The sequence below is a fragment of the Chiloscyllium plagiosum genome, unplaced genomic scaffold, assembly GCF_037043375.1.
Source record: "Chiloscyllium plagiosum isolate Xiang-an unplaced genomic scaffold, Cpla_swu_hap1 HiC_scaffold_4, whole genome shotgun sequence".
In the NCBI taxonomy this organism is placed as follows: Eukaryota; Metazoa; Chordata; class Chondrichthyes; order Orectolobiformes; family Hemiscylliidae; genus Chiloscyllium; species Chiloscyllium plagiosum.
The window spans coordinates 28,951,124-28,976,588 of NW_028270142.1; the positions used below are offsets into that span (position 1 = coordinate 28,951,124).

A 25,465-nucleotide genomic window follows, 5' to 3' on the forward strand; every position below is an offset into this window, starting at 1 on the left:
TGAGACCTCATCAATAGCTTTCTTAAAATGTAATTATATCTTATTCATCATCATTTCCCCCTTATCTATTCTGCTAGTTACATCCTCAGAATTCTAACAGGTTTGTCAAATGTGATTTCCTTATGTGATATCATTGCAACACAAGAGTCCTCAATCCTACCATGACATTCCTGATGCTACTGAGACAAGAGAACAGCAAGCCATTGGAACAGCCAACAGTTCTTCGAGACAGGGGCACCCTATTAAATTAGGGAAGAAGCCACAACCTTTGGCAGTTAACTACCTGGCAACTGATAAATCTCATCATTCTTTCAGACTAGTGCCCGACCTTTCAGCCAATCAGAAAAAACTGGTGCCTCAAAGAAAAAATCCTGTCATAATCACTGCTGTAAGGAAATGTGGAAAACAATTTGACCACATGGAAAACACATATTCTTCACATTCAGTTGAATAGGCATTCAAAACTGTCAGCTGCAAAAGTGCAGCACTCCCCCCTTAGTATGACACTGCCTGATCTGCCCTCTGATACAGATCGAACAGATCCTATGGCATATTCAAAAGAAAAGAATTCCTCCTGCTGGACTGGTCTACATTTATCCCTCAATCAAGAACTGGATTTTTTGGTCATTTGCCACATTGCTGAATGTGGGCTCTTGTATGGAGATTGCCTACACTACAAGAGGAAGGGTTCCTCTGGTGCACTGCTAGTGTCCCTACCTCTGAGCTGGCAGATTTAGATTCAAGTCCCAACTGTTCCAGAGGTCTGTAATATCATCCCTGAGCATGTTGATTAGAATCTAGCTACACTACAATGAGTCTGCACTTCAAAAATACTGAACTGACTGTGAAGTTATTTAGTTTACCCTGACAATAGGAATATAATTTCATAAATGTGAGTCTTTGCTTTCATTTTTATCCTCTATTCACATTCAATCTTTCAAAATGCAGCAGTAAAATGATTTTGACCAGAAGCCAGTTACTTCAATTTTTTATAATTTATTTTTAAGGATAAAAAAAAATGGCCTGATATTTGCATCAATTAAATCTTCAGCACCAATGTATTAAAAGCCCCTCCTATACCCCCAACCCCTGGTTTCCAATTGCTAGCTGTGTACTTATATGGTGAGAAATGGACAGCCAACATTGGAAAATCTGTGCTGATTGTAAATTTCTTATTACTACCTTCAACTAAAAGCCCTTCCTGGCAGGGGAAGCAACAAAGAAAACAAGATTTTCAAATTGCAAAAAATATAGCACAATATTTAATAAGAGGTGCAGTATATTACATTAAGTGAGAGCTTAAGTACAAAGAGATAATTATTGAGAAAAAGGAAGTCAGAACCTGATTCCTCAAACTGACATATATGCTCAGCATATCCTACTATTACCTTTCTATGCAGTCAGGACCTTTGGAAAGCCACCAGGGAACAAGCAAGAACAAAAAGGCTTTTTTTCAAAAAAAAATCCACAACATCTGGTTGACATTAGCAATTCATTTCTTTCAGTAGCACAGGGAACAGGTGTTACACATATGGAAAGACTGGACTCTATGAGTGCCCCAACCTAGTGTTAAAATGCTTTACTAACCTCGGAGCTGAATGGTCCAAATCTGTGACCGTAACCATCTGGTTGCTCTGAATAGAAGGCATAGACATAGGGCCTAAAATTGAAGCAAGTGTAAAGAGAGTGAATATTTTTTGTTTGAATCTGGTTACATTTTCTTTACAGGAGAAGCTTCTGTCAAATGCTTAAACAGAGGAAGTTGTTAGTGGATGTGTCAATTTTCTTACATCTCAACTATCCAGCTATAGATCTCTTTACCCACATTCTTCTGGAACTCTCTATCCCCACCTCAATGCAAGTACACATATTTCTTTACATTGTGGTGAAACTAGTAAGTTCCTCAGATTTTTAGTTTTCAACAATTATCATTTGAACAATTTTTACAAATCCATAATCAAACTGTCCAATACATATACTTCTCATCTTTATACCGTCAGGGAGAAAACCTGCAAATACTGATACACTCACACAAGTGTTGACATCATCCCCCTTTGAAAGTCTTTATCAGTATCAGATAATCAAATTAATCCTTCATCAGTACAGATAAAACTCCTCACAGTTTATGGTCTGATTTTCCCCTTTATATATGCTGACTAATTTACTGTATGTCTCCAAGATTTTCTGCTTTCTATCATCAGATGAGTGTTAAAAAGATGGGGAGTCAGAGAAGAAATTAATGGAAAGTCAGTTATGTGATCCAAACAATCAAGATTATTTTTATTGTTATTAGTAATGAGGCAATATAGTGCAACAAAAGTGCCACACAGAAAAATAATTATTTTTATATTAACACAAAAAGCTCACATATCCTGAGACAGATTATAATCAGGTGAGAAAAAAATCATCAAACATTATTATACCCATTAAAAGATGGTAAGAAATTTAAACTTCTTAAAAAAAAGATGGCAATTTTTTTTCTGATCACTGTATGTAGCAAAATCATTAGCTTTTAATTAGTTTTATTGTCACATGTACTCAAATGAATACAGTGAAAAGTATACACATTGCCATTTACAGCATTGTCGTATGTACAAGGTACCCAGGTACAGATTCCTCCATACACGTTCGTAGGAAAAAAATTACAAAAATAAAGAAATAAAAACTCTAGCATTATAGATCAAAGGAATAAATTAGAGATCAAAGTTTGTGAGAAGATTTGTAGCTCGGGTGCTCGTTGTTGTGGTTCTGTTCGCCGAGCTGGAAGTTTTTGTTGCAAACGTTTCGTCCCCTGGCTAGGCGACATCATCAGTGCTTGGGAGCCTCCTGCGAAGCGCTTCTTTGATGTTTCCTCCGGTGTTTATAGTGGTCTGTCCCTGCCGCTTCCGGTTGTCAGTTTCAGCTGTCCGCTGTAGTGGTTGGTATATTGGGTCCAGGTCGATGTGTTTGTTGATGGAGTTTGTGGATGAATGCCATGCCTCTAGGAATTCCCTGGCTGTTCTCTGTCTGGCTTGCCCTATGATAGTAGTGTTGTCCCAGTCGAATTCATGTTGCTTGTTGTCTGCGTGTGTGGCTACTAAGGATAGCTGGTCGCGTCGTTTCGTGGCTAGTTGATGTTCATGTATGCGGATTGTTAGCTGTCTTCCTGTTTGTCCTATATAGTGTTTAGTGCAGTCCTTGCATGGTATTTTGTACATTACATTCGTCTTGCTCATGTTGGGTATCGGGTCCTTCGTTCTGGTGAGTTGTTGTCTGAGCGTGGCTGTTGGTTTGTGTGCCGTTATGAGTCCTAGGGGTCGCAGTAGTCTGGCTGTCAGTTCCGAGATGCTCCTGATGTATGGTAGTGTGGCTAGTCCTTTTGGTTGTGGTATGTCCTCGTTCCGTGGTCTTTCTCTTAGGCATCTGTTAATGAAGTTGCGCGGGTATCCGTTTTTGGCGAATACCTTGTATAGGTGTTCCTCTTCTTCTTTTTGCAGTTCTGGTGTACTGCATACATGAACATCAACTAGCCACAAAACGACACGACCAGCTATCCTTAGTAGCCACACACGCAGACAACAAGCAACATGAATTCGACTGGGACAACACTACTATCATAGGGCAAGCCAGACAGAGAACAGCCAGGGAATTCCTAGAGGCATGGCATTCATCCACAAACTCCATCAACAAACACATCGACCTGGACCCAATATACCAACCACTACAGCGGACAGCTGAAACTGACAACCGGAAGCGGCAGGGATAGACCACTATAAACACCGGAGGAAACATCAAAGAAGCGCTTCGCAGGAGGCTCCCAAGCACTGATGATGTCGCCTAGACAGGGGACGAAACGTTTGCAACAAAAACTTCCAGCTCGGCGAACAGAACCACAACATAAATTAGAGAAGAGAGAAATAAATGGTTCAGGCCTCAGAATGAGGCATCATAGCTCTTTGAAAATGTAGTCGCAGGTAGCTAAGATGATAAAGAAAGCGTTTGGTAAACTTGCCTTTATTGGTCAGTGCACTGAGTATAGGAGTTGGGAAGTCATGTTGTGGCTGTACAGGACATTGGTTAGGCCACCTTTGGAGTACTGCTTGCAATTCTGGTCTCCCTGCCACAGGAAGAATGTTGTGAAACTTGGAAAATGTTCAGAAAAGACTTACAAGGATGTTGCCAGGGTAGGAGGGTTTAAGCTATAGCAGCTGGGAGCTAAATAGATTGGGGCTATTTTCCCTGGAGTGTCAGAGGCTGAGGGGTGACCTTAGAGAGGCTTATAAAATTATGAGGGGCATGGATAGGGTGAATAGTCTAGATTTTTTTCCCTGGTAGGGAGGGGGGGGGTCCAAAACCAGAGGGCATAGGTTTAAGGTGAGAGGGGAACATTTAAAAAGGATCTAAGGAGCAACATTTTCACACAGAGAGTGGTGCATGTATGGAATGAGCTGCCAGAGAAAGTGGTGGAGGCTGGTACAATTACAACATTGAAAAGGCTTGGGTATATGAATAGGAAGGGCTAAATGTGACTGGATTTATTTAGGACATTTGATCAGTATGGACATGTTGGACTGAGGGCTGTACATCTCTATGACTCTGTAACAGTCCGAACAACATGTCAGAGAAGATTTTCTTGATGACTATTTCTAGCAAATTCATAAACACCATATTTTAGAACACAAAGATGATTTCATGATGTATCTCACAGAATTATCAGTGTAGGAGGCCACTCAGCCCATCATTTGTGCACCAGCTCTCAGAGCACTTTCACTTATTGCAACCTCATGTCTTTTCCCCATTCTCCTGCACATTATTTAAATAGAAACAATCATCCAATGCCCTTTTGAACGCCTCAATTGAACCTGCCCCCAACACACTCCAAATCTTAACCACTCATTTTGTGAAAAGCTTTCTCTCACCTCTTTTGCAAAATATTTGTAACCTATACTCTCTGGTTCCCAATCCTTTTGTGTGGGAATAGTTTCGCCCTATCTGCTCCGTCCAAACCCCCCATGATTTTGAAAACCCCAACGAAACCTTCTGTCAGCCTTTACTTCTCTAAGGCAAACAGTTCTCCAATCTATCTTCTCCATGTGGCTGCAACTACATGAGCTAGTCCACACATTCATACATTGTATAATCTAAAAATAAACCCAGGGAAACAACAACATTCACTTACTGGAACGCCACTAATCAACCCATCCATTTAGTGAGAACGATCGGAGAGCAGGGAACTGTAGTGAGTAGGCTATTTCTTACGATAAACACTGTAATTAATAAATTAATGGCACAATTTAATTTTTGAGGTCTTCTAACCTATGAAGCTTTTCTATTGTAGAGCCTCTTTAGAAAGAATACCCTCAGTCCTAGGTGTTATTTAAGTCACAGAATGTATTTTGTTGGTTAGGTTCCAAAAGCAGCTAATGTCACAAAAAACATGTAAAAATGTCAGTGCTTGGCATTAAATTTGGGCAGGTTCCACACTCTATCTCCATCTATAGAGAGGAAACCCTTCATAGGCTAAACAATGCAAAAGTATTTCACTTTTTTTTCACAGAGTAGTTGTAGCACTCATTCCAGTAGGCCTGGTCGCCCCAAGCACTGAATCTAAACTGATTATTTGACATTGTTCACAGCACCAACACTGAAGACAGAAGCATTATAATGCAGATGATTATCAACATGTCCACTTTTCAAGAATTGATTACAGTTAAGTGATCCAGAAGAGATTGTAACAATAAGCATGTTAATTTCAAAAAACTAGCTATCTCAAGCTTGAATTAGAAACAAAACCAAAAAAGGTTTAGAAGACAGCAGTTCTTCACGTCAGTGTCAGTTTCAGCAAAGAAAAATGGATATAACTGCCATAGTCTTGCCCAGCAGCCAAGCTAATCTTTGTGTTTCACGTACTTAATAAAGGATGCAATGATATGTGCATTAACCATTCCATTGAACAAAGCATTCCATACCTCAAATAACACTACATCTAAAGAAATTTCTCTTAAATATGCTCCTGAATTGTTAAGTTTTAATTTTAAATTGAGAAACATTTATTACTGACACATCAGAGGAAATATCTTCCTGTATTCATTCTATCAAGCTCTCACAGTTTTACTTACAAACACTTAATCAAATTTCTTTTTAGCCTTGTTTTGCTACAATTAAAATACGTCCAGTATTTCATTCCTTCCTCACATCCATTTCTTTCACATTGCCAGCTTGAATTTTCACAAATACACTTCTAATTGTCAAGATTTCCTTTTCAATTATCAACTAGGCTTTTTAAGTTTCTCATTATTTTCTTTATTATTAGTCACACCTTCCTTCAATACAACATCAACACTTTGTTCTCAAAATGTCCGCAGCATCACTGATCAAATGGATTCTAGGAAATCTCTGGCCATTGTAAAGGGGCAAGACAGGTCTATATTTTATTCATTCATCAGATGTGGGCATTGCTAGCTGGGCCAACATTTATTACTCATTCATAATTACACTTAAGGAGTTGGTAATGAGCTGCCTTCCTGACCCATCTGCAGTTCATGCAATGTAGGCATGCCCCTGTGCTGTGAGGGAGGAATTTGCAACATTTTTACCCAGCAACATTGAAGGATTTAGATCCAAATTAGGATGGTGTGTGGCTTCGAGGGGAACTTGTAGATGGGAGTGGCACCATGAGTCTACTGTCTCTGTCCTTCTAAGTGGTGGAGTACGTGGGTTTGGAAGTTGTAGCTGGATGAATCTTGGAGCATTGTTGCAGTACATTTTGTTGATGGTTCACAGTGCTATCAGCATACATTAGTGGTGGAGAGTGTGAATGTTGAATGTGTTAGATGGAGTGAGAATTAAGAAGAGTGCTTTGTCATGGATGGTGTGGAACTTCACGTGTTCTTGGAGTTGCACTCATCCAGGCAAATGGACAGTATTCCACATCACTCCTGACTTGTGCCTTGTAGAATGTGGATAGGCCTTTTTGAGTCAGGATGGAAATTACTCATTGCAGGATTCCCAATCTTTCACCTGTAGTTGTATCCAGAGTTAATCCAGTTCAGTTTCTGGTAAATGGTGCCCCAAGATGGTGGTAGTGCGGAACTCAGTGATGATAATACCATTGAGTATCAAGGGGAGATTCTTGGATTGTCTTTTCTGGAGATGATCTTTGCCTGGCATTTGAGTGGGATAATTGCCACTTATCAGTCTAAGCCTTAATGCTGTCCAGCCTTTCCAGCATTTTGACAAGGAAATCTTTAAGTATTGTGTAATCATGAGTAAACATCTCCAGCTTTGACCATATGATGAAGCAGCCAAAGGTAGTTGAGCCTACGACATTCTCCCGAGGACCTCCTGCACAGACGTTCTGTGGGTGAGATGACTGCCCATAATAACTGGGGCAGCATGTTGGCTCAGTGGTTAGCACTGTTCAATTCCAGCCTCAGGCAAATGTCTATATGGAGTTTGCGCATTCTCCCAGTATCGACGAGGGTTTCTTCTGGGTGCTCCAGTTTCCTTCCAGGGTCCAAAGATGTGCAGTTAAGGTGGATTGGCCATGTTACATTGCCCATGGTGTCCAGGGATGTGCAGGCAAGTTGGATTATCCAATGGGAAATGCAGGGTTACAGGGATAGGGTAGGGGTGTGGACTCAATGGGCCAAATGGCTTGTTTTCACATTATAGTTATTCTATTCATAATTACAATCACCTGCACTTATGCTAAGTATGACTCTTTCCAGTGGAGAGTTTACCCTGATTCCAACTGACTCCAGTTTTCCTAGGACTCTTTGATGCCACACTTGACCAACTAGCGTCAAGGGCAGCCACACTCATTTCCCCTCGAGTTCAGCTCTTCTTTCCATGTTTGGACCAAACTTCTATTAGATCAGGAATTGAGTGGGCATCATGGAATTGAGCAGTGAGCTGGTTAAGGTTGAGTACTTGCCGTTTAATCACACTGTTAATGAAACCTTGCATCCATTTGCTGACAATCGGGAGTAGACTGATGGGGCAGTATTACTCCTGTTTGAATTTGTGCTGCTTTATGTAGACAGGACATATGCAGACACTTCTTCACTCTGCCAGGTAGACATCGATGTTATAATTGTTCTGGATCTGCTTTGCTCAGGATGTAGTTGGTTTTGGAGCACAATCTCAATACTATTGCCAGAATGTTATCTTGGCCCAGGGCAGTATATTGTGCTTTCAGTTCCTTCTTGATATCACATATGAGAAAACTGAATTGGTTGAAGACTGGTTTCCATCATGCTGGACACCTCAGGAGAAAGCCAAGATAGATCATCAAGATGGGTGCAAACCCTTTAGTTTGGACTTTTGCATTGATGTGGTGAAGATATTTGTGGATCCCCAATTGTCCAACACCATTCACAATTGACTATGGCAAGACAGCAGACCTTAGACTTTACCAGTTAGTCATATGATCACTTATTTCCATCACTTGTTGCTTACACTGATTGACTAGCAAGTTGTCCTGAGCTGTAGCTTTTACCAGGATGACACTCATTATAGGTTTGCCTGGTGCTTCTCTTTGCAGATCCTCCTGAATTCTTCATGGAACCATTGCTTGATGATAATGGTGGAGTGGGGTTATCCTAGGCCATGAGGCTGCAGATTGTGGTTGAATACAAGGCTACTGCTATTGAAGGTCGACTGGTTGCATGGATGGCCAATTTTAACCACATTTGAAATGTAGCAGCAGATATTCAGCAGCAGACGGTAGTGCCATACTGCATGACGAAGGGTATCTTCATCCAGAAGAACTGAGCAGTGATCACTCATGAACAGATCTATCTGCTACAAGTAAGTTGAAGAGGATGAAGTCAAGTATATTTTCCCTCTTGTCAGGTCTTTACCACTTGCCTCAGCCCCAGTCTAACAGCTTTACACACTTAATGGTGAGATCCTGGGGAGTGTTGCTGAACAAACAGACCTTGGAGTGCAGGTTCATAGCTCCTTGAAAGCGGAATAGCAGTAGATAGAATAGTGAAGGCGGCATTTGGTATGCTTTCCTTTGTTGGTCAGAGCATTGACTATAGGAGTTGGGAGGCCATGTTGCAGCTGTACAGAACACTGGTTGGGCCACTTTTGGAATATTGTGTGCAATTTTGGTCTCCTTCCTATTGGAAGGATATTATGTAATGTGAAAGGGTACAGAAAAGATTTACAATGATGTTGCCAGGGATTGAGGGTTTGAGCTATAGGGAGAGGTTGAACAGGTTGGGAAGTTGGAGGCTGAGGGATGACTGTATAGAGATTTATAAAGTCATGAGAGGCATGGATAGGGTAAATTTTCTCTGGGATGAGGGAGTCTAGAACCAGAGGACATGGGTTTACGGTAAGAGGGGAGAAATTTAAAAGGGTCCTAAGGGGCAGCCTTTTCACACAGAGGGTGGTGTGTGTATGGAATGAGCTGCCAGAAGAAGTGGTGGAGGCTGGTACAGTTGCAACATTTAAAAGGCATCTGGATGGGTATATGAATAAGAAGGGTGTACAGGGATATGGGTCAAGTGCTGGCAAATGGGATTAGATTAGTTTAGGATATCTGGTCAACATGGGTGTGTTGGACCGAAGGGTCCGTTTCCGTGCTGTACATTTCTATGATTTCATGATTGGGCCAGCTTTGTCCTCAGTGGTACAGCTGTACCACTCTTTGAAATGGAAACTGAAGTTCCCCCATCCAGTGTACATTCCATGTGCTTGCCACCCTTAGTGCCATCTCACAACGTGGTGTTCAACAGAGGAAAACTGATTCATCAACCAAGGGGTGTGGTAGGTGGTAATGCTCCTGTCTGACTGATACCATGAGACTTCATGGGGCCCAGAGTCAATGTTGAGGAATGCCAAAGCAATTCCCTACCAAAGGTTTACCATTGTGATGCCACTTCTGTTGGATCCAATCTGATAGTGCATCAGGACATATCCAGTATTGGTGATGGTGGTGTCTGGGACACAGTCATTCTCATGGAATCATATCTTACAGACAGACAATGTTGGGCTGTTGTTCGACTAGTCTGTGAGACAGCCCTTCCCATTCTGGCACAAGAGGACTGCACAGAATCCACAAGGACTTGCGTGCCATCATTCCTTTCAGCACCTTGATCATTTCTGGGTGATCCATTTAGTTTCATTCTAGTATTTAGGCTTTGTCATGGTTAGCTACAAATGAGTGGGTAGCTAGGCCATTTCACAGGACTGTTAAGAGTCAGAGTCACATATATTACTATGGATGCAGAGTTACAAGAGGGTAAAGATAGCAGATTTTCTTTCCAGAAAGGGCATTAGTCATCCAAATGGTTGTTTTATAACCATCAACAGTGATTCATGATCTCCAGCAGATAAGTTTTCAATTCCAGATTAAATTCAAATTTCTCTATCGGTTGTGGTTGAATTAAAGTCATGTCCTCAGAGCAATGACTGAGTCTCTGGATCACTAGCCCAGTGACAATATCACTATGCCACTGATTCCCTTATTCCTTCTTTCATAATTATAATTGGAAATTGCATGCTCTCTAGAAAAACTAGACAGAATCCTGTTACTTTCAATTTATTTAGCAGAATTGATTATTTTACCTTAAGTTAGTCTAATGCTCATAACAAGGTCCTCAGTATTAAACTAACCACGCAGATATTTTACATATTTCTTAAAATGCAAAGTTAGGAAATGCTGGCTTTATCATTTTTGATTCCATTGCAAAAAAGTTACAATTCCGTAAACAAAAAACCCACGGGTTAACTTTAAAGTGCAAATATGAGTAATATTTACCTTTCATTATCTGGCAACTTCAACCATTGAAGTATTGTGAATACCCTTTGCTCATGGGGAATGATGCTGTAATCAGAAAAAAAATCACATTGCATTTCATTTATCCAGATTTCAAAAAATTTGATTTTACACCTAGCTTTAAAGTACGTTACTGGAAAAACAACCAATTACCCTGAAACTAAACACTTAATAGGGTCAAAGATCAATCTCTATCTTTTTTTGAGCAACAGAAAAGTGACAGAGGAGAGAGTGATTGCAAATATCTGAGAATAGAACAAGTAAAACAAAGTGGGCAGACTGCAAAGCAACCAAGTTACAGACAATGAGTCAGAGAAAACATAAAACAGAGTTAACCTAAAGTAAAGTGCAATCATATCAGGAAGTGAAACAAAGGGCTAAAAATATTTCACATCGTGCAGCTTTGAAGCAAAACCATGTCGACAAGCCTAATTCTACAGGGACATAATACGCCAAGGGTCACACACGTAGTAGTTAGTGCTGCTGGCTGACATCAAGAAGATTAATGAAATATTTTTTTCCTGGCATGTCAGTAAAAGACTTTACTCACCTAATTGAACAGGAGAGAAAACAATACAACAGAACAACAACACTAAAGACAACAGATGTCTCTGCTATGTTTAACTTCATTTAATTTAATTATTTAATCAGTTAGTCATTTCAAGACACCTCTAGCCCACCAATACATTTGGTGTTGAAAGCAATTGATTAAAACTATTACTTACACAGGCCAAAAAAATGTACCAGCTTTCACAGCTTGATTGACAGTAGTCACCCAGATCTAGCAGGACATGAGAAATCAAGTTAGAATAAATTCCAATTTAGAAAAATTAAAAAAAAGTACTAAGATTACATATACCTGTTAAGGAAAGTGAGAAAAGTAAGCCATTTCATACATTGCAAAAATGTGTATGTTCAAATTTACTCTAACACCATTTTTAAAAATGTATTCTTGAGATACCGAGTTTCTAGCAAGGCCAACATGTGTTCCCCATCACTGATTCCCTTGAGGTGCTGGTTGTGGGTTCTTTCTTGAATCATTGCTTTAAGTTCTCCAGCGTTAAGGAGGGAGTTCCAGGATTTTGGCAGAGCCATGACAAAAAGAGCACTGTGCGGATTCATTTCCTTGTCAGAATAGTGTGTGATTTGAAGTAGAACTTGGAGATGGTGATGTTTCCAAACGCCTACTGCTCTTGGCCCTCTAAAAGGTAGCATGTTTGAGAGATGTTGTCAAAGAACTCTTGGCAATTTGTTGCAGCACATTCTGTAGATGGTGCACACACAGACATAACCATTTCCTCCATCACTGGTGCACTGTAAGGTGATGGGTGGATTGCTGGTCAAGGGGAAACTGCTTTGCCGTGAAGTGTAAACAAAAAAAAAGAACTGCAAATGCTGGAAATCTGAAACAAAAATAGAAATTGCTGGAAAATCTGACTGGGTGACCACTTCACAAAGCTGGAAGAATAGTGCCTCGTTTTCCACTTGGGGAACCCTGCACCCTTCAGAATTTAATATCGAGTTCACCAATTTTAGGGCTTGAACACCTTTTCCCCATGCTTTCCCCATCCCCATACCAAGCCTTGTCATTACACAGGCTGTTAACACACATTACCCATCGTCAGCCACTAATTGTCTCCATTAGTAGCTTTTTCCCCCAAATTGACCTTTAGTCACTCCTTTTGTCTGTCCAACTGTGTTTCTCTCTTTTTGGGCTATATTTCTACCAATCGTTACTCTCCCCCCACTCCCCATCTTCTGCACAAACAGTCCTTTTCCTAGCTACCTTGAGCTCTGAAGAAGGGTCACTGGACCCGAAACTTTGCTTTCTCTCCACAAATACTGCCAGACCTGCTGAGGCTTTCCAGCAATTTGTGTTTTTGTTGCACTGAAATGTGTGAGTCTCAAGTTATCCTCATTATACTTGTCCACCCTCTTCTATTAGACAGAAGATGCAAAAGTTTGAAAATATGTACCAAAGGATTTAAGAACATCTCCTTCCCTGTTATTCGACTTATGAATGGACATCCTATATATCAGAGCTGAAATTTCTCTATACCTTCTACATAACTGTAATACTATATTCTGCACTCTGTTATAATACCTGTTGTACTTAGGAATGGTTTGTCTGGTTAGCGCACAAAACAATACTTTTCACTGTGACAGTAATGAATCAAATCAAATATTTTAAAAAAACAGAAGTGCTGTTGGATCAGCAGTCATTCAAGGAATTGTCAAATATTCCATCACATGGCTAGCTTGTGCTTTTAAAGTAATAGAATCTTTAGGGAGTTAGTTGTTGAGGCATTGACTCAATATCCAGCCTCTGATCTGGGTTAGTTACCACGGCATTTATGTGGTTAGTCCAATAATTACCAGATCGACAGATGTTATGAGCCAATCTAGATAAAATCATAAATTAACCTGAGTGATAATCTCCCCTACCTACAACACAAATACTTCAGCCCAATGTATCCTCAAGTTGAGAACTGGGTCTTCTGATTCCCAACCTCCTGCCCAACAGTGCCCTCCCATGGTATGTTTTTGTGGGAGAATAGAAATGGTCTTGAACTGGGGGCTAATGCTTCTGGAAGCTCATGGTAGGAAAGGACGAAGGAGGATGTCTAAGCAAGCTAGCTCAAAAGGCCCCCATTTGTTCATTGGGATATTGTCCAGTTCTGTGGCTGTCTAGTAGCCACCTTAGCCATAATTCAACTGATGGCTGACATCCTTGACTAACAGTCCAACTGTCTGTTCTACTTTTGAGAAAGTTCATAAGAAAGCCGTCTGTTCAGCCTTGTTCAAAAGTTTCAACGTTTGCAGCTATAGAGCTGTTGTTTATATAATTCTGCAATGGTATTCAATTTTAAATGCTTGGATGAATTCCAACCCTCATTAAGTGATTTAATTCTCTAGGGTTTGTTTACACAGCTATCAAGGGAACATTGAGCTATGTTTGATTGGCAGTTTAATCAACTTTTGAGGATTATGTTTCTTTGAAGTGATTTTTGATTGCTGTTTATTTTGATAGTCTTTTCAGCAGTTAATAGGATTAAGCCCTTTTTAAAGAGGTGTTTGAATTGACGTTTGTTTATTTTGACATTTTCCTGATCATTTCAAAAGGTTTCCCTATTTCGTCATGGGGCTACTGAATTCTGTCTAAACTGGATATTGGAAAAGTGTTTCAAAAGATGTCTGGACCTCAAATCAACATAAAGATGAAAGCACACAGCATCAACGTATCACATCAGATTCTCAATAAACTTTAACACATAACTGTCCTTTCTACATTACCCCTTCTGGACAATTACATAATGCTGGTCAATTTAATGATCACTCATCCATTAAAGACAGTGTTGAAAATGTGTTGCTGGAAAAGCGCAGCAGGTCAGGCAGCATCCAAGGAGCAGGAGAATCGATGTTTCGGGCATGAGCCCTTCTTCAGGAATCACATCGGATTTTCCAGCAACACATTCTCAGCTCTGATCTCCAGCATCTGCAGTCCTCACTTTCTCCATTAAAGACAGTGTCTTATTATCAAATTACTTCATTCAAACATACTTAACTCATCATACAACATCTAATTGTGACAGTTACATTTAGCAAAATCTTTTAAAAGCATCTGTCCTGACTCCACAATAGACTTCCCCCAAGATTCACGAATCCTCTGAGGTGACATGAACTAAGACTCTGAACCAGCTATGCCCAACTCCACGAATCTTGTGGAGGCTCTAAAACACCCATCCATACGACGGAAAAGCAAAGCTGGGATTGCTGCATATGAGCTTGTCACTCAGCGCTGATAAAATTCCCAGAAATGCAAGTGGGAGTGGGAATCCTAGAATGGAGTCCCTTCAACCTTTTTTAAATACCCTTACCTCCGCTCTGACACACACATAGGCATGAAATTCCAGCCCTTGTATTTTCTCACGTCATTAGATTCTTGCATCCACTTGATATTCTCAGTCAATATAGAAGAAAGTTCAGGCTGAAAAACCGCAGTCTCTGCTCAGAGACACTTTTACAGGCAGCTCTCTGCACCATAGTGTGTCAAATCGAGATTTAACCTCAGGTCTGGCCTGCCAACATAAATCTTTTATCAGAATATCAATTGTAGCCATTCCAATTCTTTCCTTTTACAACCTTTGGTCTACTCAGACAGTTATTGACATCTGGAATGACGCTGCTACAACAGCAAAATCCAAAGGACAGTAAAGCATAAAAGAAGAGCACAACAAAGACTGCTTTAGAACCATAAAATCCCTACAGTGCAGAAAGAGGCCATTCAGCCCAACAAGTCTGCACCAACCCTGTAAACAGCATCCCACCTGGACCCAGACCCCCACAACCTCACATTTACCATGGCTAACCCATCTCGCTTGCACATCCCTAGATGTTACGGATAACTTATCTTTGCCAATCCGCCTAACCTACACACACACATAGACGTGGCATTCATGGTTTCATCAGATTTCACACTGCTCCATTCAGCAGGCAGAATCCAATGGATCTCAACGATCACTTGCTCAAAGGTAACGAGATTAAATGGGAGGTATGGGAGTGAAGGATGTAGGGGAGTGGGGAAGTCACTATGCCCCTATCTTTAAGGGTGGCACGGTGGCTCAGTAGTTAACACTGCTGCCTCACAGCACCAGGGACCCGTGTTCGATTCCCACCTCCGGCCACTGTCTGTGTGGAGTTTGCACATTCTCCCAGTGTCTGCGTGGGCTTCCTCCGGGTGCTCCGGTTTCCTCCCACAATGCAAAAAGATGTGCTGGCCAGGTGAGTTGGCTGTGCTAAATTGCCCATAGTGTTAGATGCATTAGTCAGGGGTAAATATTAGGTCAGGGAATGGGTCTGGGTGGGTTACTCTTCAGAAGGTCGGCATGGACTTGTTGGGCCGAAGGGCCTGTTTCCATACTGTAGGGAATCTAACCTATACACAGACAGTCAGCTGAATGTGGAATCAAACTCAGGTTCCTGGCATTCTGACGCGACAGTGCTAATCACTGAGCCAACGTGCTGCCTTATTCTATATATTGTAGAGAACAATCTTAAAACTACAAAATATCCCAAATATTTGGGATTAATAAACCTCCCAAAATAAAGTGTCCGAAAGCAACAGCTTAAAATCCAAAATGAAACTTGAAAATACAAGAGCAGAATATAATTCCATCAACTCTTGAAAGGAGAAGACAATGTTTTATTTAAATCAGAAACTGAAAAATTAGTGAGTTTCATTATAATGCTAAACTAAACAAGAAAAAAGAAAAACATTGAGTTAGAAGTTCTTAATAATCAGTTGATGGGTTGAATAAACTATGATCAGTTTTTTTTTTCTATAGTCAGAGGTTGAGTGTTGGATCATATACAAATATCAATCAGCAGTCTGCAAAAAGAGATTACATGAGCAAAAATCTCCAAATGGAAGAGTCACATGGGCTGAAAAACAGAGGAAGCAGTCATGGTTAGATGCTAGTAATGTAATTTTTCAGACACCTAGACTGCAGAAAGTTAAGGGAAGAACATCTTTGAAGTTTAAAATCAGTATGGTTTGCACACTGTTGGCTGTGGATGTAAGGATTAAACTGGGAATAAGAGGAGAGAGTAATTGAAGTTGGAAGTACAGATCAGCAACAAAAGCAATACTGAAGATAAGGTGTAGGAGCAGAACTGGAGCATTTGGAATATCAAGTCTGCTCCACTATTCAATGAGCTCCTGGTTGAAGTAAAGAGACCTATGTTTAGCTTCGTCTTGTCGAACAGACTGTATCACAAGCAGTAAAAACACTCCTGCCAGATTGGAACAGGGACTATTGTCTGACATGGAGGTTTTGGAGCCCTGTGTAGCAACAAATTGAAAGATACTGCATTGATAAGTGCTGCTAAAAACTGGGGACTTTACAAGAACATCTTATAACATACTATGCACTGAAAAGCATGAGTTATCCTAATGATAGATATAAAATGATATACCATGCATGCCGTGCTTTGTAAATATGTAAGTTCCTGTGAGTGCCTGGTGGAAACAATATTGGCATAAGAAAATTCCACAGTATTTATTTTCAAATTGTTCATAGGATGTAAACCTTGTTAGTGAGACTAGCATTTATTGCACAAACCTAAACCCCTTTGAGAAGAAGATTATGAACAACCTTCTTGAATTGCTGCAACTTAATGTACCATCAGGAAGATAATTCCAGGATTGAGCCAACAACAGTGAGGGAATGGCAATAATCTTCCAAGCCAGAATAGTATATGGTTTAGAAAGGAACTTGCAGACTTCCATGTAGCTAGTGATTGTATGCCTGGGTGTTAGAGGGCATAGGTTTGGAAGGTGGTCTCCAAATAGGTTGCAGTGCATCCTGTATCTGCCACTAAGCATTAGCGGTGAAAGAAGTGAATGGTGAAGGCACAGACTAGTGCCATTCAAGCAGCCTGAATTTTGCTGGATGGTGTAAGCTTCTTGATTATTGTTTGAGCTCCACCCATTCAAGCAAGTGAAAGGTATTCCATCACACTGCTGACTTGTGCCTTGTCGATGATAGACAGGCAGTGGGACATCAGAAGATCAGTTACTCACGCAAAATTCCTTTCACTTGCTCTAGAAACCAAAGTATTCACACAGCTAGTCCAGTTCAGATTCTGATTAATGGTAACTCCCCAAAGTTGAAAGTGGGAGAATGTAGCAGTGGTAGTTCCACAGGGAGATGGTTGCAGTCTTGCTTTGTTGGAGCCTTTGACTGTGTGGGCACTAGTATTCCTTCCAGTTATCAGCCAAATCTCAATGTTGTCCAGGTCTTGCTGTCTCTAAATTGCTTCAATATCTGAGGAGCTGCATTTGCCACTGAATGTGATACAACCATTGGTAAATGTCTCCAATTCTCACCGTATAATGGAGGGAAGCATCTGAAGATGGGTGGGTCTTGGTCACTAACCTGAAGACCTCATGCATAATGATCTCCAATAACCAAAACCATCTTCCTTTGTGCCAAGTATGACTCCAAGCAATGGAGAGATTCTCAGTGCCTTCAATTTTACTATGACTGTTTGGTGCAATAGTTGGTCAAACGTTGCCTTGATGTCAAAGACAGTCACTCTCATCGCATCTGGTAATCCAGAATAACACAAACTTTGAACCATAAACCACAATCACTTACATTGCCCCATTACCCATTTCATGCCAGCTTTGTGACATGTACCTTGTCACTTATTAATAAGTTTGTAAGACCAAATAACTGCAAATCTTTAAACCAGAAATCATCTCATAATTTTCCAAATACTCAACTGTAACAACAATGCTATCAATACTACTGAGCTGAATTACTGCCTTCTCAGTAAGGTTCACGCATCCACTTTCGTGTTTCTACTTTACTCTAAATCTCCTGTGTATATGAAACCAATGTTCTGTGCAGTGACCACAAAGGCATGGGTGAATTGCTTCCGTGTTTATTAGGAATTTGAGTCTCTGTTTGCTTCCATCTAATTAGTCATTTCTTGCTTTTATTACATCCTTGTTGCTCCTCACTGGGACTGTATTAAACCTTTCTCCTCTGTTGTATTTTAATTTCAGGTTCATGGTAGATTGCAGTACTAAGGAAAGGCAACACTATCAGGGAAGCTGTCTTTGTGATAAAATATGAAACTGGTGTGTGTTATTCAGGTGATTACCATGGGACCAACGGAAGAAAACGCCATGACTTCTTCATGCCCTCCTCAATATTTATCGCCCACAGTCACTAAGGCAGACAATATAATGACTCGAATTTCTAGACATTAGGCTAATGTCTCCCAGGGACAGGATTTCCAAGTCCTAATCGGTGCGAGGGAGTAGCAAAGACCATGACGTTCACAGGGATATACGGCTAATTGCATCAGGGGCACATTGGGCAGCCAACCAGCAGCTAATGAATTGGGAACTGAAGTGATGAGTGCAACATGCTGTATTAGGAAGTCTCAATACACACAGAGTAGGTCTTGCTCTTTAAGACATCCGAAGATCTCTTCTTGCATCTCCCACATGCAGGAAGATCAAAACAATTAGATCTACATATTCACCATCACTATTCAAAGTAATGTCTGCAGTAAGAATTGCATACTGACATTCAGGACACAAGTTTCACTATATGGCCTTTATCAGTCAGGGGCACTGATGGAACATAGATATCAATGGCCTTCTTGGTCCCTCTGACATAAGGAATACATCTCAGCAAGGGTCCAATGGTAGAGGCTACCTCTGTAATAACAGCAATGTAGTAGCTTCTGAAGATGCCCCCACTAGCACCTGTATCACAAGGACAGCTGCCATGTGCACTTCAACTGCAACCAGAGATCAGTGAGCAAACTGGAGCCACCTCATTCAAGGCTGCAAAAGCTCTACCATGTGGAAGTGGTTAAAATTGGGCACCAAAATGGACAGACCACAGAGTTGATCACTTAGTCTTTTTCACTTGAAGGTTTGCACATTTTTGGAGCACCATGTAAATACCATCACATGAAGTCTGATGGGTGAGCATTCTTTTATTATTGTTGTATAGGAGAAGCAGGAAGAAATTATAAAGGCTGCAAGGGTCTATGAACAGTGGCAATAAAATTTCATATCTTCAGTATATCAAGTCTTCAGTAGCAATAAAGGTCAGGAAGTTGCAAGATCCATCTTCAGTGGAAGTGCTCTCTCAGAACAGGGAGTTCCAGACTATACTATTAAAGGAACTCCAATAAAATGCCTAACAACATGTTAAATACATCCTCAAGCACCCTGTCAAGCTTGGCTACTTCTCCAGCCAGACCATCTCTGCCTTCTAGATTTTCCTCTTGCTCCTCTTCTTCACCTTCCTCTGATAAGCTGTTTCATTTCGGAGCCTCACTTTCTCTGGAAGGCCATGTTTAACAGAGAGCAGTAAATCGTTACAATGTCTAAGGCCCTTGCCGGATGTACTCCAGGGAACCAGTCTGGGCACCTAATATTAATCTTCTGAAACCCATTAACCCTCTCGGTGTCTGTCCAAGTGAACAGATACCTTTGATTATTGCACCACTGTGCCTTCATCTCAGAACGGAAAAGTAGCCATCTCTTCAAATGATCTAACGGCAGAGCAGATTTGATGGGCCAAATGACCTAGTCTGCTCCAATATCTTATGGTCTTATTTCCCTCATCCCCTAGATGTGAGGAGGGGCATGGAGAGCTGCAGTGATCTGGACTGCCACAGCAAGAAGGAGGAAGCTCTTGTTGTCACAAACCACTTGGCCATTTAGGTAGTGGAATTCCTTCCTGTTGATGGCTCTCACTGGCTAAACAATGACTTCCTTGATGTTCACGGAGGTGTGATCAATGATACCCTGCACCTAGGGAAATCGCATGAAGGAGATGAAACCCTTTGCTCCAGAGAATCATTATTCAGGAATTGACTATACCTTTTAATAGTAGTCATGAGTAACCCAAGATGGATAGTGGACAGCTACTTTCCACAGAAAACTACCAGAGGAGAAGAAGTGGCTTTGATGACTGCCAATAGGAAATGGTGACCAGTGCTACAATGTGCATGGTCTTCTGTGGACAAATCTCAATTACTATTAGCTTGGAGAAGGACAGGCTCCTATAATACCAATTCTTAGTCATCTCAAGCTTGGTCTGTCTTCAGCAGTTGATCTTATGCTGAGAATCAGGAAAGTTCAGTCCATTGTCTTTCAGGGTATATCTGAGTTAAATAATCAATGCTGCTCTTGACAACAGCCCTACTCTCTGCTGGCATTTCAACTATTCCCAGTCTATAGTTAAGAGGATAGATCCATCTTCCCCAGTCAACCATCCTCCCCAGTCAATTACAACAAGAATAGATGTTCTAAACTGGTGTAAATTCTACACATAGCCTTAAAACAGCAGTCGACTCTCTTGCTCCTTGGATGTTGCCTGACCAGCTGTGCTCTTCCAGTGCCACACTTTTCGACTCTGACTCTCCAACATCTGCAGTCATCACTTGCTCCCAAAGCCAGGAAGCATCCAATTCTGCTGAGAGAACTTTGTTTCAACTGAAATGAGAGACCCAGTTGCTCATTCCAGTAAATCTATTGACAATCATTGTCTCATAGCCATTATCATAGCTACCATCACCAGTGGGATGTAACATTAATGGATCACAGAATGGTAAGAGGAGGGAGTTCCAATAAAATGAAAATCCATCGGTTTTTATAAAAGGTGGACAATCTGCTCCACTACATTTCCACTCAAACAGAGAAGACAAAATATCTAACCTCACTGAGTAAAACCCCAAACGCTGCCACTTGAGGTGAAATAAAGGTGGGTCAATTTAACATCATGTCTCACATGCACATTATAAATTCTAATGGATAGACAACAATAGCTTTGGGATTTAGAATGAGGAGAGACCCCCTAACATATATTTTGCTCATGTCCACACATCCAGCCATTCTGGACAACTGACAGCAAGAGTTCTGGCAACCTGACAATTTTCATGGTATGGACAATAAGCTCAGTCCTTTCCCAGTGAGAAAGAAAGGTCACTCACACTGACCTGCACATGCACTCCCATCTCTGGCAAAATACAGATCCCACCCCCAAAATATCAAACATGTCACGTAATATCTGACCTCTGCCTGCAGCTGTGGAAATACCACAAAGTCTGCAGTCCATTCTTGGAGACCCACAAATCGCCAAGTATGCTCTCAAAACTGCAGTTCACCCACAGGTTACGAGGAATGACACCTCAGTCAAAGTTCCCCTCCCATTGAGTTCAAATCTAACTCACCCCAAACTAATGACCAAAGCCAAAGCAGCTGCTTTAATGTTCGTTCCCTCCCGTCCCTTCAAGCCACACTGTTCACAGCGCAGAAACTGTATGCTTTCAATCCTTCCTCTTACAAGCACCATGCAATCAGGAAGTGCAGTGATTACATAAATCATGTATGAAAATGTATCCTGATCTGGAATACATGCATGCATGCAAACAGAATGTATTAAAATTATGAAATTCCTTTCCAGAAAGAACTTGTACCTATGATTCTTTTCATAACTGAGGTTTATACAGACAGCTGAGTAATTCTGAAATGTAGGAAACATGGCAGCCTGTTCACAAACAATAATGTTGCACAAACAACAAGATTAATGGTTTAACAGTCTGTCTTTCTTTCATGATATTGGTTAAGGGATAATTGTTGCCAAGAGCACCAGGAAATATGCCCTGATTTTCTCTGTATTGTTCCAGAGGAACTGTGACATCCATGAAGTGGATAACTGGAGCCTCGGTTCAACCTCTCATCTAAATGAAAAGATCTTTGACAGAGTAGCATTAATGTGCCAGCGAGATTCCACTGAAACTTTGAATGGAGCTGGAGACCCATAGGCTTGTTGTCTCAGACAGTGAGTGCTATCAATGCATAAAGATCAAGCAGTTCCTCGGAGTACTGTTCAAGGTTCAAACGTTTTCAGCTGCTCCATCAATCATGCACCCCGCTTCTCTCCCCTCCCCCACCCCATCACAGGGTCAGAAGCGAGGATGTGCATAGATGATTGCACCATTCATGATTTGTCAGATACTGAAGCTGACCATCTTCAACAAGAGAGAATCTAACCATCACCCCTTAGTATTCAAAGGCATTACTATCATTGAACTCCCCACTATGAACATCCTGGGGGTTACTGTTGACCAGAAACTAGATCAGCCATATTAAAAACCGTGGCTGCAAGCACAGTTCGGCAGGTCAACATCTATAACACACAAGTCAAAGAGTCATACAGCAAGAACTTTGTCAGCAGTGTGATGGAATACTCTCCACTTGCTTGAATGAGTGTAGTTCCAGTGACATACAAAAAAAAGCTCAACATCATCTCAGGCAAAGCAAAGCAGTCTACTTTGCTCATATTCCCATTCCCAACATTCACTCCCTCCGCCTACTGACACACAGTACCAGCAATGTGTATTGTAGCAACTCAACAAGGCTCCTTTGACAGCACCTTCCAAACATGCAACTTCATCACGTTGAAGGACATGGGCAACATGTATTTGGGTACACCACCACCAGGAAGCTGCCCTCCAGTCACACGCCACCCAAACTTAGAACTATACAGTCACAGAATCACTACAGTGCAGAATGACGGCATTCAGCCCATCAAGTCTAGACTGACTGTCCAAAGAGCATTCCACCCAAACCAAGCCCCAGCACTATCCCCGTAACCCTGCACTTCCCATGGTTAATCCACCGATCCTGCACACTACAGACAATTTCCCATGGCCATTCTACCTAATCTACATATCTTTAGAAGATGGGTGGAAACCAGAGTACCTGGCAGAAACCCATGCATACGCAGGGAGAATGTGCGAAGTCCACACAGACAGTTGCCCTAGGGTGGACTCAAAACCAGGTCCCTGGCACTGTGAAGCAGCAGTGCTAACCACTGAGCCAACCAGGTTACCCCATAGTCATTCTTTCCCTGTCACTAGATCAAAATCCTGGAACTCCCATCTTGAGAGAACTGCAAATGTACTTATACCAAATGGACTGCAATCATTCAAAAAGGTGTCCCACTACCATCTTCTCAAAGGCAATTAATGGCTACCACTCACTGACCATGAAAGAACAATTTAAAAAATAAATTAAGTATTTAAACAGAGTATAATAAATCAGTTGATTTAAACTTGTGGCTTCAATATTTCACTGAGTACAGGTAAAACAAAATACTGCTACCTTTATTTCCTTTTCTTTAAGTTGTTTATAACATGTTAATGAAACATTTTCACTGAGAGGTAAGAGTGGACTCCAGTTACAAGACAAACTGCCCTGCTTTCACTCACCAATCCTCAGAATTAGACACATTCAGAACTTACCGGCTGCCCTCCCCACCATCGAGGATTCAACTTTTCTCTACCTCGAAGGCTGAAATTGGCATCAAACACAGGGTCATGCATCAAGTTGCCAACAATTCCATGTGATTCAGGATAAAGTCCCTTTGTACGAGGAAACCAAAGCAAATTGATTAGATGTGGGTTTTACCCGTTAGAATTTACACAACCTTTTCACACTGAGTAATTTCACTAGGGAAAATACACATCTAAGACCAAAAATTAGAACTGCAATTCAAAGCTGTACTTCTACATTATTTATGTAATAGGAAAGAGCAGGAAAACTAACATTTGTGTTTGCTTGGAAAGAAAAAATAACAGTTTAAATGAGTTTAATACTCCAACATTTTTTTTCCTCTTATTTCAGCTTCCAATGTATTGCTTATTCACTAATTTCAAAACCTGGACTCCATACTGCACATAAAATGTGCTGAAATTTTAAAAGAGGGGGAAAAAGGTATTGACACAGCATTAACAAAAACACTATTGCTATTAATGAATCCCATATATTTCCTTTTCCTATGCAGACAGGGTTGCTACTATTTTGTACATTAAGGCTTGTTTATCATGAAATTAGTTTAAATCAGGGTCATGAACATGGCACTCAACAAAAAAGCAAAAAGAAGAAAAAAGACTGCACACGATTACCAATAAAGTTTTTTTTAAATTCTAAAGCCCAATTAGTTTGCAGCCCTCGTTTAAGCTTAGTACGGTCATATGTGTCATTTAAAAGAAAATAACCTGCACATTACGATTCTGAAAGCCTCCATTATTAATAGTTTTTTTCTAAAAATTATCTTCCTGAGGGGACTGACAGCATTGTGCAGTCTCGTGCCCTCATGTGCCACCAAATCTCCAGTATGATGGTACCCCATACATGAGCTATTTAACGTACAAGTCATCACAAATAAGCCTTATCCATCCTCACCAGAAGTTCACATATGAACTTTCAGCAGGGTCTACAAGCAGCAATCAGACCAGAAAGAAAAAATATAAAATGCTGGAAACAGGTTTGTCAGCAGCTAAAAAGAAAAAACACAGGTTAGCTTTTCATGCATGGACTTCTTGTCTTTTTTTTTGGTGTATGGGTGAATTTCAGCAAATGAATTCTTGTTTTTCCTCTCCCCTTCTTTGGAACACTTGAATGAATTGAAGACTTTTATTTGCTGCCTCTGATATTGGCCAATTTGACAGAAACAGGGAAATATACTTGAGGTTTTCCAAATAAACATAGCACAACACCACACCATGCAGCACATCCATCTAAAGGACTAGCATGTGAATCACCACCACTTTGTTCACAAAATGAAAAGAACAGTTTAAATTATATCAAAATACACACTAATATCAAAATATATTCAATTTGAATTCAAGAATCCAAAATCTCAATATTTCAAATTCAATAATTTACCAGAAATAAAGAAATTTGACCACTATTAAAATGCATGTTGCTACTTTCACAAAATTTAACACTTACAGTAGCAAGGGTGTACATATTAGGGAAGGTTTTTGTCGGATAAACTGGTCTCATGTAGGGGGCATGAGTTCCACACGATCCTAAATACAAAGAAGGTTGTTACCATCTGCAAAAATGTGTATTACAATATTGACACTATGCCACTGATCACTACAGGGAAGCAAAATGAATATGTGGTGTTCTGTAAATCATGACAAAATATATCACATGGGTTTAGTATATAGTTCTCTGAAATTATCAATTTGCATTAAAAAAATGCATTTACATTTGAAAATGCTCAGCATCTGCATTTATTTTTCAATCATTGCACAATGGTTGATCAGATTTTGATGAAGGCAAGATGTGTAGCGTCACTTCAA

General features: G+C 40.6%; 1 protein-coding gene across 1 annotated transcript in view; it reads right to left on the reverse strand.

Annotated features, from left to right (window-relative positions):
* The window catches only part of enpp2 (ectonucleotide pyrophosphatase/phosphodiesterase 2), a 100,941-nt gene that overhangs the window by 60,062 nt on the left and 15,414 nt on the right, over nt 1-25,465 (reverse strand). The window contains exons 8-12 of the mRNA XM_043688979.2: nt 25,107-25,186; nt 23,615-23,734; nt 11,497-11,552; nt 10,754-10,819; nt 1,588-1,660 (exon numbers count right to left, since the gene is read on the reverse strand). Of these exons, the coding sequence (XP_043544914.1) occupies nt 1,588-1,660; nt 10,754-10,819; nt 11,497-11,552; nt 23,615-23,734; nt 25,107-25,186 (395 nt within the window). The remainder of the gene's footprint in view (nt 1-1,587; nt 1,661-10,753; nt 10,820-11,496; nt 11,553-23,614; nt 23,735-25,106; nt 25,187-25,465) is intronic.